The following is a 14,843-nucleotide window of genomic DNA, read 5'->3' on the forward strand; positions in this document are numbered from 1 at the left end:
CCCTCTCTCTCTCTGCGCCACATCTCCATCTCTCTCTGCCACGACTCCCTCTCGCTCTCCGCCACGACTCCCTCTCTCTCTCTCTCGCTCCGCGACGTCTCCCCCTCTCTCTCCCGCTCTGCCACGTCTCCCTCCCTCTCTCTCTCCGCCACAACTCCCTCTCTCTCTCTCGCTCCACCACGTGTCCCCCTCTCTCTCTCCCGCTCTGCCACGTCTCCCTCTCTCTCTCTCCCGCTCTGCCACGTCTCCCCCTCTCTCTCTCCCGCTCTGCCACGTCTCCCTCTCTCTCTCTCTCCCGCTCTGCCACGTCTCCCCCTCTCTCTCCCGCTCTGCCACGTCTCCCTCTCTCTCTCTCCCGCTCTGCCACGTCTCCCTCTATCTCTCCGCCACGTATCCTTCTCTCTCTCCCGCTCCACCACGTCTCCCTCTCCCGCTCTGCCACGTCTCCCTCTCTCTCTCTCTCCGCCACGACTCCCTCTCTCTCGCTCCGCCACGTCTCCCACTCTCTCTCCCGCTCTCCCGCTCTGCCACGTCTCCCCCTCTCTCTCCCGCTCTGCCACGTCTCCCTCTATCTCTCCCGCTCTGCCACGTCTCCCCCTCTCTCTTCCGCTCTGCCACATCTCCCCCTCTCTCTCCCGCTCTGCCACGTCTCCCTCTCTCTCTCCCGCTCTGCCACGTCTCCCTCTCTCTGCCACAACTCCCTCTCTCTCGCTCCGCCACGTCTCCCCCTCTCTCTCTCCCGCTCTGCCACGTCTCCCTCTCTCTCTCTGTCTCCCGCTCTGCCACGTCTCCCTCTGTCTCTACGCCACGTATCCTTCTCTCTCTCCCGCTCCACCACGTCTCCCTCTCCCGCTCTGCCACGTCTCCCTCCCTCGCTCTCTCCACCACGTCTCCCTGTCTTTCTTTCCCACTCCGCCACGCCTCCCTCTCTCTCTCTCCGCCACATCTCCCCCTCTCTCTCCTGCTCCGCCAAATCTTCCTCTCCCGCTCCGCAATGTCTCCCTCTCCCTCCCGCTCAGCCACGTCTCCCTCTCTCTCTCCCATTCAGCCACGTCTCCCTCTCTCTCCCGCTCCGCAACATCTCCCTAACTCTCTCTCTCTCTCCTGCTCCGCAACATCTCCCTCTCTCTCTCTCGCGCTCCGCCACATCTCCCCCTCTCTCTCCTGCTCCGCCACAGCTTCCTCTCCCGCTCCGCAATGTCTCCCTCTCCCTCCCTCTCAGCCACGTCTCCCACTCTCTCTCCCGCTCAGCCACGTCTCCCTCTCTCTCTCCTGCTCAGCCACGTCTCCCCCTCTCTCTCCCGTTCAGCCACATCTCCCTCTCTCTCTCCCGTTCAGTCACATCTCCCTCTCTCTCTCCCGTTCAGCCACGTCTCCCTCTCTCTCTCTTCGCCACGTCTCCCACTCTCTCTCTCTGCCACTTCTCCCTCTATCGCGTTCCGCCATGTCTCCCTCTCTCTCCGCCACATCGCTAACTCTCTCACTCTCTCCCGCTCCACAACGTGGTGGAGCGAGAGAGAGAGAGGGAGTAGTGGCGGAGAGAGAGAGAGGGAGACGTGGCAGAGCGGGAGAGAGAGAGGGAGACGTTGCGGAGAGAGAGAGAGGGAGACGTGGCAGAGCGGGAGAGGGAGACGTGGTGGAGCCAATGTCTCCCTCTCCCTCCCTCTCAGCCACGTCTCCCTCTCTCTCTCCCGCTCAACCACGTCTCCCTCTCTCTCTCCCGCTCAGCCACGTCTCCCTCTCTCTCTCCCGTTCAGCCACGTCTCCCTCTCTCTCCCGCTCCGCCACGTCTCCCCCTCTCTCTCTGCCACGACTCCCTCTCTCTCTCCGCCACGACTCCCTCTCTCTCTCTTGCTCCACCACGTCTCCCCCTCTCTCCCGCTCTGCCACGTCTCCCTCATTGTCTCTCCCGCTCTGCCACGTCTCCCCCTCTCTCTCCCGCTCTGCCACGTCTCCCCCTCTCTCTCCCGCTCTGCCACGTCTCCCTCTCTCTCTCTCCCGCTCTGCCACGTCTCCCTCTATCTCTCCACAAAGTCTCCTTTTCTCTCGTGCAGCGACACCTCTCCCTCTCCCTCTCTCTCGCGCCCCTTCACCCTCTCTCTCTCTCTCGCTCCGCCAAGTCTCCTTTTCTCTCTCGCTCCGCCAAGTCTCCTTTTCTCTCACGCCCTGACACGACTCCCTCTCTCTCTCTCTCGCTCCGCGACGTCTCCCCCTCTCTCTCACGCTCTGCCACGTCTCCCTCTCTAGCTCTGACACGACTCCCTCTCTCTCTCTCGCACTCCGACACGTCCATCTCTCTCGCTCCGCCAAGTCTACTTTTCTCTCGTGCTCCGCCACTTCTCTCTCTCTCTCACGCTCCGCCACGTCTCCCTCTCTAGCTCTGACACGGCTCCCTCTCTCTCTCGCACTCCGACACGTCCATCTCTCTCGCTCCGCCAAGTCTAATTCTCTCGCGCTCCGCCACTTCTCTCTCTCTCTCTTGCGCTCCGCCACGTCTCCCTCTCTTGCGCTCCGCCACGTCTCCCTCTCTAGCTCTGACACGACTCCCTCTCTCTCTCTCTCGCACTCCGACACGTCCATCTCTCTCGCTCCGCCAAGTCTACTTTTCTCTCGCGCTCCGCCACTTCTCTCTCTCTTGCGCTCTGCCACGTCTCCCTCTCTAGCTCTGCCACGTCTCCCTCTCTCTCTTGCACTCCACCACGTCTCCCTCTTTCTCTCGCACTCCACCACGTCTCCATCTCTAGCTCTGCCACGTCTCCCTCTCTCTCTTGCACTCCACCACGTCTCCCTCTTTCTCTCGCACTCCACCACGTCTCCCTCTCTAGCTCTGACACGTCACCCTCTCTCTCTCTCGCACTCCAACACGTCCATCTCTCTCGCTCCGCCAAGTCTACTTTTCTCTCGCGCTCCGCCACTTCTCTCTCTCTTGCGCTCTGCCACGTCTCCCTCTCTAGCTCTGCCACGTCTCCCTCTCTCTCTTGCACTCCACCACGTCTCCCTCTTTCTCTCGCACTCCACCACGTCTCCCTCTCTAGCTCTGCCACGTCTCCCTCTCTCTCTTGCACTCCACCACGTCTCCCTCTCTCTCTTGCACTCCACCACGTCTCCCTCTCTAGCTCTGCCACGTCTCCCTCTCTAGCTCTGCCACGTCTCCCTCTCTCTCTCGCACTCCGACACGTCCATCTCTCTCGTTCCGCCAAGTCTACTTTTCTCTCGTGCTCCGCCACTTCTCTCTCTCTCTCACGCTCCGCCACGTCTCCCTCTCTAGCTCTGACACGGCTCCCTCTCTCTCTCGCACTCCGACACGTCCATCTCTCTCGCTCCGCCAAGTCTAATTCTCTCGCGCTCCGCCACTTCTCTCTCTCTCTCTTGCGCTCCGCCACGTCTCCCTCTCTTGCGCTCCGCCACGTCTCCCTCTCTAGCTCTGACACGACTCCCTCTCTCTCTCTCGCACTCCGACACGTCCATCTCTCTCGCTCCGCCAAGTCTACTTTTCTCTCGCGCTCCGCCACTTCTCTCTCTCTTGCGCTCTGCCACGTCTCCCTCTCTAGCTCTGCCACGTCTCCCTCTCTCTCTTGCACTCCACCACGTCTCCCTCTCTCTCTTGCACTCCACCACGTCTCCCTCTCTAGCTCTGCCACGTCTCCCTCTCTAGCTCTGCCACGTCTCCCTCTCTCTCTCGCACTCCGACACGTCCATCTCTCTCGTTCCGCCAAGTCTCCTTTTCTCTCACGCTTCGCCACTTCTCTCTCTCTCTCACGCTCCGCCACGTCTCCCTCTCTAGCTCTGCCACGTCTCCCTCTCTAGCTCTGCCACGTCTCCCTCTCTCTCTCGCACTCCGACACGTCCATCTCTCTCGTTCCGCCAAGTCTCCTTTTCTCTCACGCTTCGCCAATACTCCCTCTCTCTCTCTTGCGCTCCGCCACGTCTCCCTCTCTCTCTAGCGCTCCGCCACGTCTCCCTCTCGCTCCGCCAAGTCTCCTTTTCTCTCGCGCCCCGACACGTCTCCCTCTCTCTCTCCCCACGACACATCTCCCTCTCTCTCGTGCTCGAACACGTCTCTCTCTCTCTCTTGCGCCCCTTCACGTATCCCTCTCTCTCTCGCGTGCTCCGCCAAGTCTCCTTTTCTCTCGCGCCCCGTCACGTCTCCCTCTCGCACTCCGACACGTCCATCTCTCTCGCTTCCCCACGTCTCCCTCTCTCTCGCGCCCGGACACGTGTCCCTCTATCTCGCTTCGCCAAGTTTCCCTCTCTCTCTCGCTCCCCGTCACGTCTCCCTCTCTCTCGCGCCCGGACACGTCTCCCTCTATCTCGCTTCGCCAAGTTTCCCTCTCTCTCTCGCGCCCCTTCACTTCACCCTCTCTCTCGCACTCCGACACGTCCATCTCTCTCGCTCAGCCAAGTCTCCTTTTCTCTCTAGCTCTGCCACGTCTCCCTCTCTCTCTTGCGCCCCTTCACGTATCCCTCTCTCTCGCGTGCTCCGCCAAGTCTCCTTTTCTCTCGCGCCCCGTCACGTCTCCCTCTCGCACTCCGACACGTCCATCTCTCTCGCTTCCCCACGTCTCCCTCTCTCTTGCGCCCGGACACGTCTCCCTCTATCTCGCTTCGCCAAGTTTCCCTCTCTCTCTCGCTCCCCGTCACGTCTCCCTCTCTCTCGCGCCCGGACACGTCTCCCTCTATCTCGCTTCGCCAAGTTTCCCTCTCTCTCTCTCGCGCCCCTTCACTTCACCCTCTCTCTCGCACTCCGACACGTCCATCTCTCTCGCTCAGCCAAGTCTCCTTTTCTCTCTAGCTCTGCCACGTCTCCCTCTCTCTCTAGCGCTACGCCACATCTCCTTCTCTCTCTAGCTCTGCCACGTCTCTCTCTCTAGCTCTGCCACGTCTCTCTCTCTAGCTCTGCCACGTCTCCCTCTCTCTCTCGCGCTCCGCCACGTCTCCCTCTGTCTCTCGCACTCCGACACGTCCATCTCTCTCTCTCGCTCCGCCTGGTGTCCTTTTCTCTCGCGCTCTGCCAAGTCTCCTTCTCTTTCTCTCGCTTCCCCACGTCTCCCTCTATTTCTCTCACGTATCCCTCTCGCACTCCGCCACGTCTCTCTCTCACGCGCTCTACCACGTCTCCCTCGTCTCCCTCTCTCTCTCACACAATCCGCCACGTCTCCCTCTCTCACACAATCCGCCACGTCTCCCTCTCTCGATCTCCATCCACGTCTCCCTCTCTCTCTCGCACACCGCCACGTCTCCCAATCTCTCTCTTGCTTCTCCACGTCTCCCTCTCTCTCTCGCACACCGCCACGTCTCCCAATCTCTCTCTCGCTCCGCCAAGTCTCCTTTTCTCTCGAGCCCCGACACGTCTCCCTCTCTCTCTCTCGAACACGTCTCCCTCTCTGGCGCTCGAACACGTCTCCCTCTCTCGCGCCCCTTCACGTCTCCCTCTCTCTCGCACTCAGACACGTCCATCTCTCGCGCTCCACCAAGTCTCCTTTTCTCTCACGCCCGACGCGTCTCCCTTTCTCTCTCTAGCTCTGCCACGTCTCCCTCTCTAGCTCTGACACGTCACCCTCTCTCTCTCTCGCACTCCGACACCTCCATCTCTCCATCTCTCTCGCCCATGAGTATTCTTAGTGTTTCCTCTGGGTTTAGTAAGTAAAAATTTTGAATAAATGTAGTAATTTCTGTGAATAATGAATCTCTTTGTGAGGAATATTTATCACAGTAAAGGAGAAAGTGCATCTGTCTCTACCTCCCCTGTCATGCAGTGACCACATACACGCTCCTCTTAGGGTAGCCATGTCTTTTTATGTCTGCCGGTTTCTATTGCCAATCGGTGGTCACTCAGCCTGTACTTGGTAAGGATCTGTCTCTGCTTCGTATCTCTGACAGAGTAGAGATAATCAGCCAATTCATATTCTCTGTTTAGGGTCAGACAGCAATTTAGTCGCGTTTGGGATTTTGTTTCGTTTTTCCAATGTTGTAAATATGATTCCTTTGATTGGTTAATGATTTTGCTTATTGGAATTCTTTCTTTTGAAGCAGTGCTGGTGTCAGCTTGGTTGGTGAGGTCCAACACCAGGTGACTGAGAGGGCTCGTTTTTGGGCTCAGCTCTTGGGTTTGAAGTGCTTTAAATTGCAGACTTGAATTTGGACTTGAATTTAGATGTAGCCAAAATTTTAATGATCTTTTCTTTATTTTCATCATTACTGTAAAACGGCCCAATTCTGCCCTACATGCATTAGTTGGTGTATTTCTCTGGACCCCAAACCTCACTTCCATAAAGAGCTATTGGTAGGATTACACTGTCAAATATTTTGGTCCAAATTCTAATTGGGATGCTGATTTTGAATAATTTCATTTTTATTGCATACATTGATTGCTCTGCGGGCTTTTACTTTGAGTGCATTCACTGCCATCTCTCACACACACTCGGTCTCTCTCTCTCTCACACACTCGGTCTCTCTCGCTCTCTCACACTCGGTCTATCTCTCACACACTCGGTCTCTCTTTCTCACACTCGGTCTCTCTCTCTCTTTCTCTCACACTGTCTCTCTCTCTCTTTCTCTCACACTCGGTCTCTCTCTCCCTCTCTCGGTCTCTCTCTCTCTCACACACTCGGTCTCTCTCTCTCTCTCACACACTCGGTCTCTCTCTCTCTCACACACTCGGTCTCTCTCTCTCTCACACACTCGGTCTCTCTCTCTCTCACACACTCGGTCTCTCTCTCTCTCACACACTCGGTCTCTCTCTCTCTCACACACTCGGTCTCTCTCTCTCACACACTCGGCCTCTCTCTCACACACTCGGTCTCTCTCACACACTCGGTCTCTCTCACACACTCGGTCTCTCTCTCTCTCTCACACACACACTCGGTCTCTCTCTCTCTCTCACACACTCGGTCTCTCTCTCTCTCACACACACTCGGTCTCTCTCTCTCTCTCACACACTCGGTCTCTCTCTCTCTCTCTCTCACACACTCGGTCTCTCTCTCTCACACACTCGGTCTCTCTCTCACACACACTCGGTCGCTCGCTCTCTCACACACACTCGGTCGCTCGCTCTCTCACACACACTCGGTCGCTCGCTCTCTCACACACACTCGGTCGCTCGCTCTCTCACACACACTCGGTCGCTCGCTCTCTCACACACACTCGGTCTCTCTCTCTCTCACACACACTCGGTCTCTCACACACACACTCGGTCTCTCTCTCTCTCACACACTCGGTCTCTCTCTCTCTCACACACTCGGTCTCTCTCTCTCTCACACACTCGGTCTCTCTCTCTCTCTCTCACACACTCGGTCTCTCTCACACACTCGGTCGCTCTCTCACACACACTCGGTCGCTCTCTCACACACAGTCGGTCTCTCTCGCTCACACACTCGGTCTCTCTCTCTCTCTCACACACTCGGTCTCTCTCTCTCTCACACACTCGGTCTCTCACACACACACTCGGTCGCTCTCTCACACACACTCGGTCGCTCTCTCTCACACACTCGGTCGCTCTCTCTCACACACTCGGTCGCTCTCTCTCAAACACTCGGTCTCTCTCTCACATACTCGGTCTCTCTCTCTCTCACACACTCGGTCTCTCTCTCTCTCTCACACACTCGGTCTCTCTCTCACACACTCGGTCGCTCTCTCTCGCTCACACACTCGGTCGCTCTCTCTCGCTCACACACTCGGTCGCTCTCTCTCGCTCACACTCGGTCTCTCTCTCGCTCACACTCGGTCTCTCTCTCGCTCACACTCGGTCTCTCTCTCACACACACTCGGTCGCCCTCTCACACACACTCGGTCGCTCTCTCACACACACTCGGTCTCTCTCTCTCACATACTCGGTCTCTCTCTGTCTCACACTCGGTCGCTCTCTCACACACACTCGGTCTCTCTCACACACTCGGTCGCTCTCTCTCACACACTCGGTCGCTCTCTCTCACACACTCGGTCGCTCTCTCTCACACACTCGGTCGCTCTCTCTCACACACTCGGTCGCTCTCTCTCACACACTCGGTCGCTCTCTCTCACACACTCGGTCGCTCTCTCTCACACACTCGGTCGCTCTCTCTCACACACTCCGTCTCTCTCTCTCACACACTCCGTCTCTCTCTCTCACACTCCGTCTCTCTCTCACACACACTCCGTCTCTCTCTCACACACTCCGTCTCTCTCTCTCTCACACACACTCCGTCTCTCTCTCTCTCTCTCACACACACTCGGTCTCTCTCACACACTCGGTCGCTCTCTCACACACACTCGGTCGCTCTCTCACACAGTCGGTCTCTCTCGCTCACACACTCGGTCTCTCTCTCTCTCTCACATACTCGGTCTCTCTCTGTCTCACACTCGGTCGCTCTCTCACACACTCGGTCGCTCTCTCTCACACACTCGGTCGCTCTCTCTCGCTCACACACTTGGTCGCTCTCTCTCGCTCACACACTCGGTCGCTCTCTCTCGCTCACACACTCGGTCTCTCTCGCTCACACACTTGGTCTCTCTCTCTCTCTCACACACTCGGTCTCTCTCTCTCACATACTCGGTCTCTCTCTGTCTCACACTCGGTCGCTCTCTCACACACACTCGGTCTCTCACACACACTCGGTCGCTCTCTCACACACACTCGGTCTCTCTCACACACTCGGTCGCTCTCTCTCACACACTCGGTCGCTCTCTCTCACACACTCGGTCGCTCTCTCTCACACACTCGGTCGCTCTCTCTCACACACTCGGTCGCTCTCTCTCACACACTCGGTCGCTCTCTCTCACACACTCGGTCGCTCTCTCTCACACACTCCGTCTCTCTCTCTCACACTCCGTCTCTCTCTCTCACACTCCGTCTCTCTCTCTCACACTCCGTCTCTCTCTCTCACACTCCGTCTCTCTCACACACACTCCGTCTCTCTCTCACACACTCCGTCTCTCTCTCTCTCACACACACTCCGTCTCTCTCTCTCTCTCTCTCACACACACTCGGTCTCTCTCACACACTCGGTCGCTCTCTCACACACACTCGGTCGCTCTCTCACACAGTCGGTCTCTCTCGCTCACACACTCGGTCTCTCTCTCTCTCTCACATACTCGGTCTCTCTCTGTCTCACACTCGGTCGCTCTCTCACACACTCGGTCGCTCTCTCTCACACACTCGGTCGCTCTCTCTCACACACTCGGTCGCTCTCTCTCGCTCACACACTTGGTCGCTCTCTCTCGCTCACACACTCGGTCTCTCTCGCTCACACACTTGGTCTCTCTCTCACTCTCACACACTCGGTCTCTCTCTCTCTCACACACTCGGTCTCTCTCTCTCTCACACACTCGGTCGCTCTCTCTCTCACACACTCGGTCGCTCTCTCTCTCACACACTCGCTCGCTCTCTCTCGCTCACACACTCGGTCTCTCTCGCTCACACACTCGGTCTCTCTCGCTCACACACTCGGTCTCTCTCTCTCACACACTCGGTCTCTCTCTCTCTCACACACTCGGTCTCTCTCTCTCTCACACACTCGGTCTCTCTCTCACACACACTCGGTCGCTCTCTCACACACACTCGGTCGCTCTCTCACACACACTCGTTCTCTCTCGCTCACACACTCGGTCTCTCTCTCTCTCACATACTCGGTCTCTCTCTGTCTCACACTCGGTCGCTCTCTCAAACACACTCGGTCTCTCACACACACTTGGTCGCTCTCTCACACACACTCGGTCGCTCTCTCACACACACTCGGTCGCTCTCTCTCACACACTCGGTCGCTCTCTCTCACACACTCGGTCGCTCTCTCTCTCACACTCCGTCTCTCTCTCTCTCACACTCCGTCTCTCTCTCACACACACTCCGTCTCTCTCTCTCACACACACTCCGTCTCTCTCTCACACACTCTGTCTCTCTCTCTCTCACACACACTCCGTCTCTCTCTCTCTCTCACACACACTCCGTCTCTCTCTCTCTCACACACACTCCGTCTCTCTCTCTCTCTCTCACACACACTCCGTCTCTCTCTCTCTCACACACACTCCGTCTCTCTCTCTCTCTCACACACACTCCGTCTCTCTCTCTCTCTCTCTCTCACACACACTCCGTCTCTCTCTCTCTCTCTCACACACACTCCGTCTCTCTCTCTCTCACACACACTCCGTCTCTCTCTCTCTCACACACACTCCGTCTCTCTCTCTCTCACACACTCCGTCTCTCTCTCTCTCACACACTACGTCTCTCTCACACACTCCGTCTCTCTCTCTCTCTCTCTCACACTCCGTCTCTCTCTCTCTCTCTCTCTCTCACACACTCCGTCTCTCTCTCTCTCTCACACTCGGTCTCACTCACTCTCACACACTCGGTCTCACTCACTCTCACACACTCGGTCTCACTCACTCTCACACACTCGGTCTCACTCACTCTCACACACTCGGTCTCACTCACTCTCACACACTTGGTCTCTTTCTGTGGAGTCTGGTCTCACTTACACACAGTCAGAGATGGGGGTTGATGGAGAGTCAAGGTGGCGCGTGGGGATGACATCACAGACTGTGGGCCGGCTGCTTGCCCTGTCCCGGCCTGCGAAGAATGACCCAACGAAAACACAATAACAGAGACAGCCAATCAGAGCTCTGGAAGACACAGGAGAGGGGGGGAGGAAGGGGAGGGACAGAAAGAAGGGTGCAGAAGGAGAGGAGGTAGAGTGCTATGGCCTAGGGGCAGAGGGTAGTAGGGGCAAGGGGTTGATTTGGAATTGTGTGTGAAGGGAAAGGGGGGGGGGGCAGTTGTGTTTTAAGGACCAGGGGTGTATGGGTGGGAGCAGTGCAAATTGATGGGATCAGCCATGCGGAGCCACTCCAGTGTGTGTGTGTGTGTGTGCGCATGTAAGCACGCATGCTGTAGTGCAGGGACGTCGCTAGGCAACCGTTTCATCGCATCTTAAACGTCTAACCGGGTGGGCAATAGGACCTGGGGGAGGCTGCTGCTGACGCTAGTGACCGTTAGGTCTACTTGTAGCTAACATTTTGGCTACTTCTGTGGCTTGAGACTGCTAGCTAACAGTAAACAGACGGGAAAAGGCTCTGACAGGACGGATTCATGCAGATAGGCTACGATGTGAATTTGTGGTAACTTATAGAGTATTCGCTACTATAGACTTTGGTCATAATCATAGCTTTGTTAACCAACATGTTTTTATGTGAGGCTGCCTGTAAGTTACAGTGTAACTGACGTTACGAGCTAGCTAACGGTAACGGTGTCTTTTAAAATCGGCATAAGTTATGTGGCGATGATATCTAATTAACGTTGTATTTAATGTAGTTTTGCCATCTGTGCCAGGCTATAAATGAGACAGATGACGTAACATCATGCACATATATTTTCATACTCAACTTCTTTCATTCAGTAGGCCATTGCAAAACAATTATCAGTAGGTCATGTGTAGAAAAGGTGACAGGGTTGATCACAATGTCATTGTATTATCCTGAATTTCTCAACGGTAGGCTAGCTAACGACTAACGTTAGAGGGATATATACGGAAATTATTCAAGAGAGGCCGTGCCAGCAGCTCTGCCGGAGGCCAATCCGGTGAGAAATTAAGATTTGACCAGTTCAAATAAAAATAGGAGGTACACTTTGATGCGTCTACCCACAAAATAAGCATCAAATGAGAGAAGCAAGAGGGGCAGTTCTGTAATATAGGTTGTAATATTTGCTTGGGATCTTACTTTTTTTTAAAATCAGATTTCATTCCCAATTATTTTCCAGTTATTTTTATTTTGTTTAGCTCATTAGTTGAATTCAATTTTGTTCCATTGTGGATGATACTATTTAAGATGTTCCATGTGTCTGAATTATTGGGTAAATTTTTTAGCAACAATTAAAAAAAGGGTGACATTTAAATAAAGATATTTTTCTATTGGTATAATATGACCTGCATGTCTTGTCATTTCTCGCTCTCTCAAAATAAAATCCCCAAAGTATCGTGGCTACATAGTACAGCCATTTTTGCGCCTTTTGTTGGTGTTGGATGGATGGGGACAGAGTGGACTTTAATTTCTTTATTTGGAGAGAATTTAAGCCATATTAGATCAGTGTCTAACACAAACTATGAGACAGATATACTTTTAGCCAACCTTGACCAAAAATAACCTTATTTTGATAGATTTTGCACCTGTTATTACTCTAAAAATATGTTTTGGGGGCATTAAAACAATCCTGGGGGGGGGGGGATGCCCAGACCCCCCCTAAAAGCGGCTTAGCCCCCCTATCCATGAATCTCTAGTGACGTCCCTGCTGTAGTGGACACAGCATGAGGATGCTAAGCAGCTAGTCTTATGTTATAATGACATTGGCAGAAACATCATGCAGTGGCCATGTTTTAGCACACACACCATTACTATTGGCCTGTATACACACACACACACACACATTCCTGATCTTCAATGGGATGACACACACGCACACTGTATTGATTCACTGCCGTAATAGCATAGTGTAAGCCAATCATAATGCATAAAACACATACACCAGACATACAACGTACATACAACACCTTTAGAGGCCAGTGTAAACCCAGTGCAGTTTCATCCTAGTGGAACATCCTGTGACCTTTCACCCCTGACCTGTTACCTGGCTGCCGGACGGCGGTGGCTCCCACAAAGCTGATGAGGGTGACATCTGAGGCACCCCCAGACTCCAGGGGGATTGGGTGAACCCGGAAGTGCTCCAGCATGTCGAATATGGACTGGAACCACAGGTGCTGCACCCGGCACTGGCCGTCCTCGTTCAGAGACAGACGCAGGTGCTGCAGGGGACAGAGAGAAGGGAGAGAGAGGGAGGGAAGAGAAGTATGGCGAGAGAGCGAGAGAGAGAGTGGAAAAGGGAGGTATGGGGGAGAGAGAGAGAGAATGAGAAGGGGGATAGAGGGAAGGAGTAGAAGGGGAAGAGACGAAAGAAGAGAGAAGAGAGGGGGATATGGGTTAGCCTTGGATGCAACTTAGGTGTGATCTCGCACTCTGTGGCCGATGTGAGCAAAACGTTTCAACAGGTTAACAATCACAAAGTATAGGGCCAGATGGAATACCACTGAGCGTCCTCAAAGACTGCGCAGTCCTCGTTCCAGTCTGTCATCCCAACATGTTTCAAGCTGACCACCATTCTCACCGTTCCAAAGAGCTCCAAAGTAACCTGCCTAAATGACTATCACCCTGTGTCACACGCATCTGTAATTATTACGTGCTTTGAAAGGCTAGTCGTGACAAACATCAACATCATCATCCCAGACACCCTAAACCCACTCCAATACACAGATGACACAATCTCAATTGCACTTCACACTGCCCCCTCCCACCTGGACAAGAGGGGAAATAACTATGTGAGAATGGGCTACAGCTCAACGTTCAACAACATAGTCCCCTCCAAGCTCATCACCAAGCTAAAGACCCTGGGACTGAACCCCTCCCTCTGCAACTGGATCCTGGACTTCCTGACGGACCGGCCCCAGGTGGTGAGGTTAGGCAACAACACCTCTACCATGCTGACCCTCAACATGGGGGCCCCTCAGGGGTGTGTACTTAGTCCCCTCCTGTACTCCCTGTTCAACCTCGACTGCATGGCCACGCACGACTAAAAAACGAACAACAAGATTGCTGATGACGCAGCGGTGGTAGGCCTGATCACCGACAGCGATAAGTCAGTCTACAAGGAATAGGTCAGAGAACTGGCAGGACAACGATCTCCCCCTCAACGTCAGTAAGACTAAGGAGCTGAGCGTGGACTACAAGAGAAAGAGGGGCGAGCACGCCCCCCATCCATCAGGTTGTTGCGATGCGGGTCGAGAGCTTCAAGTTCCTTAGTGCTATCGAGAGCATTTTGACTGGCTACATCACCGCTTGATATGGCAAATGCACAAAGCGCTACAGAGTGCGTTGCGGACAGCTAAGTATATCACTGGGGCCAAACTCCCAGCCATCCAGGACCTCTAAACCAGACAAGTGTCCGAGGAAGGCCGGAAAAATTGCTAAAGACTCCAGCCACCAAAATCATAGACTGTTCTCTCTGCTAACCATCCAGCAAACAGTATCAGAACATTGGCTCTCGGATGAACAGGCTCAGAGAAAGCTTTTACCCCCAGGCCATAACACTGCTAAATAGCCAGACTGCAAAAAATAGTCAATTAATGGCACCCAAACTAACTGCAATGTCTGTATCATGACTCGTTTTACTGTGGATATCGATACCTTGTACCCGTCTCCTCCAACATCTTCACACGGTCCTTTGCTGTTGTTCTGGGATTGATTTGCACTTTTACGCACAGAAGTACGTTCATCTCTAGGAGACAGAATGCGTCTCCTTCTTGAGCGGTATGACGGCTGCGTGGTCCCATGCTGTTTATACCTGCGTACTATTGTTTGTACAGATGAACGTGGTACCTTCAGGCATTTGGAAATTGCTCCCAAGAATGAACCAGACTTGTGGAGGTCTACAATTTTCTTTCTGAAGTCTTGGCTGATTTCTTTTGATTTTCCCGTGATATCAAGCAAAGAGGCACTGAGTTTGACGGTAGGCCTTAAAATACATCCACAGGTACACCTCCAATTGACTCAAATTATGTCAATTAGCCTATCAGAAGCATCTAAAGCCATTTCATCATTTTCTGAAATTGTCCAAGCTGTTTAAAGGCACAGTCAACTTAGTGTATGTAAACTTCTGACCCAATGTAATTGTGATACAGTGAATTAATCTGTAAACAATTGTTGGAAAAATGACCTGTGTCATGCAAAAACTAGATGTCCTAACTGACTTGCCTAAACTATAGTTTGTTGAAAATAAATTTGTGGAGTGGTTGAAAAACGAGTTTTAATGACTCTAACCTAAGTGT

The 14,843-nt window shown here is 54.0% G+C and overlaps 1 protein-coding gene across 3 annotated transcripts in view; it reads right to left on the reverse strand.

Annotated features, from left to right (window-relative positions):
• The window catches only part of LOC149984032 (uncharacterized), a 37,621-nt gene that overhangs the window by 8,287 nt on the left and 14,491 nt on the right, over positions 1–14,843 (reverse strand). For 2 of the 3 annotated variants that reach the window (XM_090232165.1, XM_090232164.1), the window contains exons 8-9: positions 12,593–12,767; positions 10,450–10,540 (exon numbers count right to left, since the gene is read on the reverse strand). In XM_090232165.1, coding sequence (XP_090088291.1) covers positions 10,450–10,540; positions 12,593–12,767 — 266 coding nt within the window. The remainder of the gene's footprint in view (positions 1–10,449; positions 10,541–12,592; positions 12,768–14,843) is intronic. The other variant, XM_090232166.1, reaches the window with a different exon arrangement.

Source organism: Oncorhynchus mykiss, chromosome 4 (assembly GCF_057628025.1).
Source record: "Oncorhynchus mykiss isolate SJ-2025 chromosome 4, ASM5762802v1, whole genome shotgun sequence".
NCBI classification, from domain to species: Eukaryota; Metazoa; Chordata; class Actinopteri; order Salmoniformes; family Salmonidae; genus Oncorhynchus; species Oncorhynchus mykiss.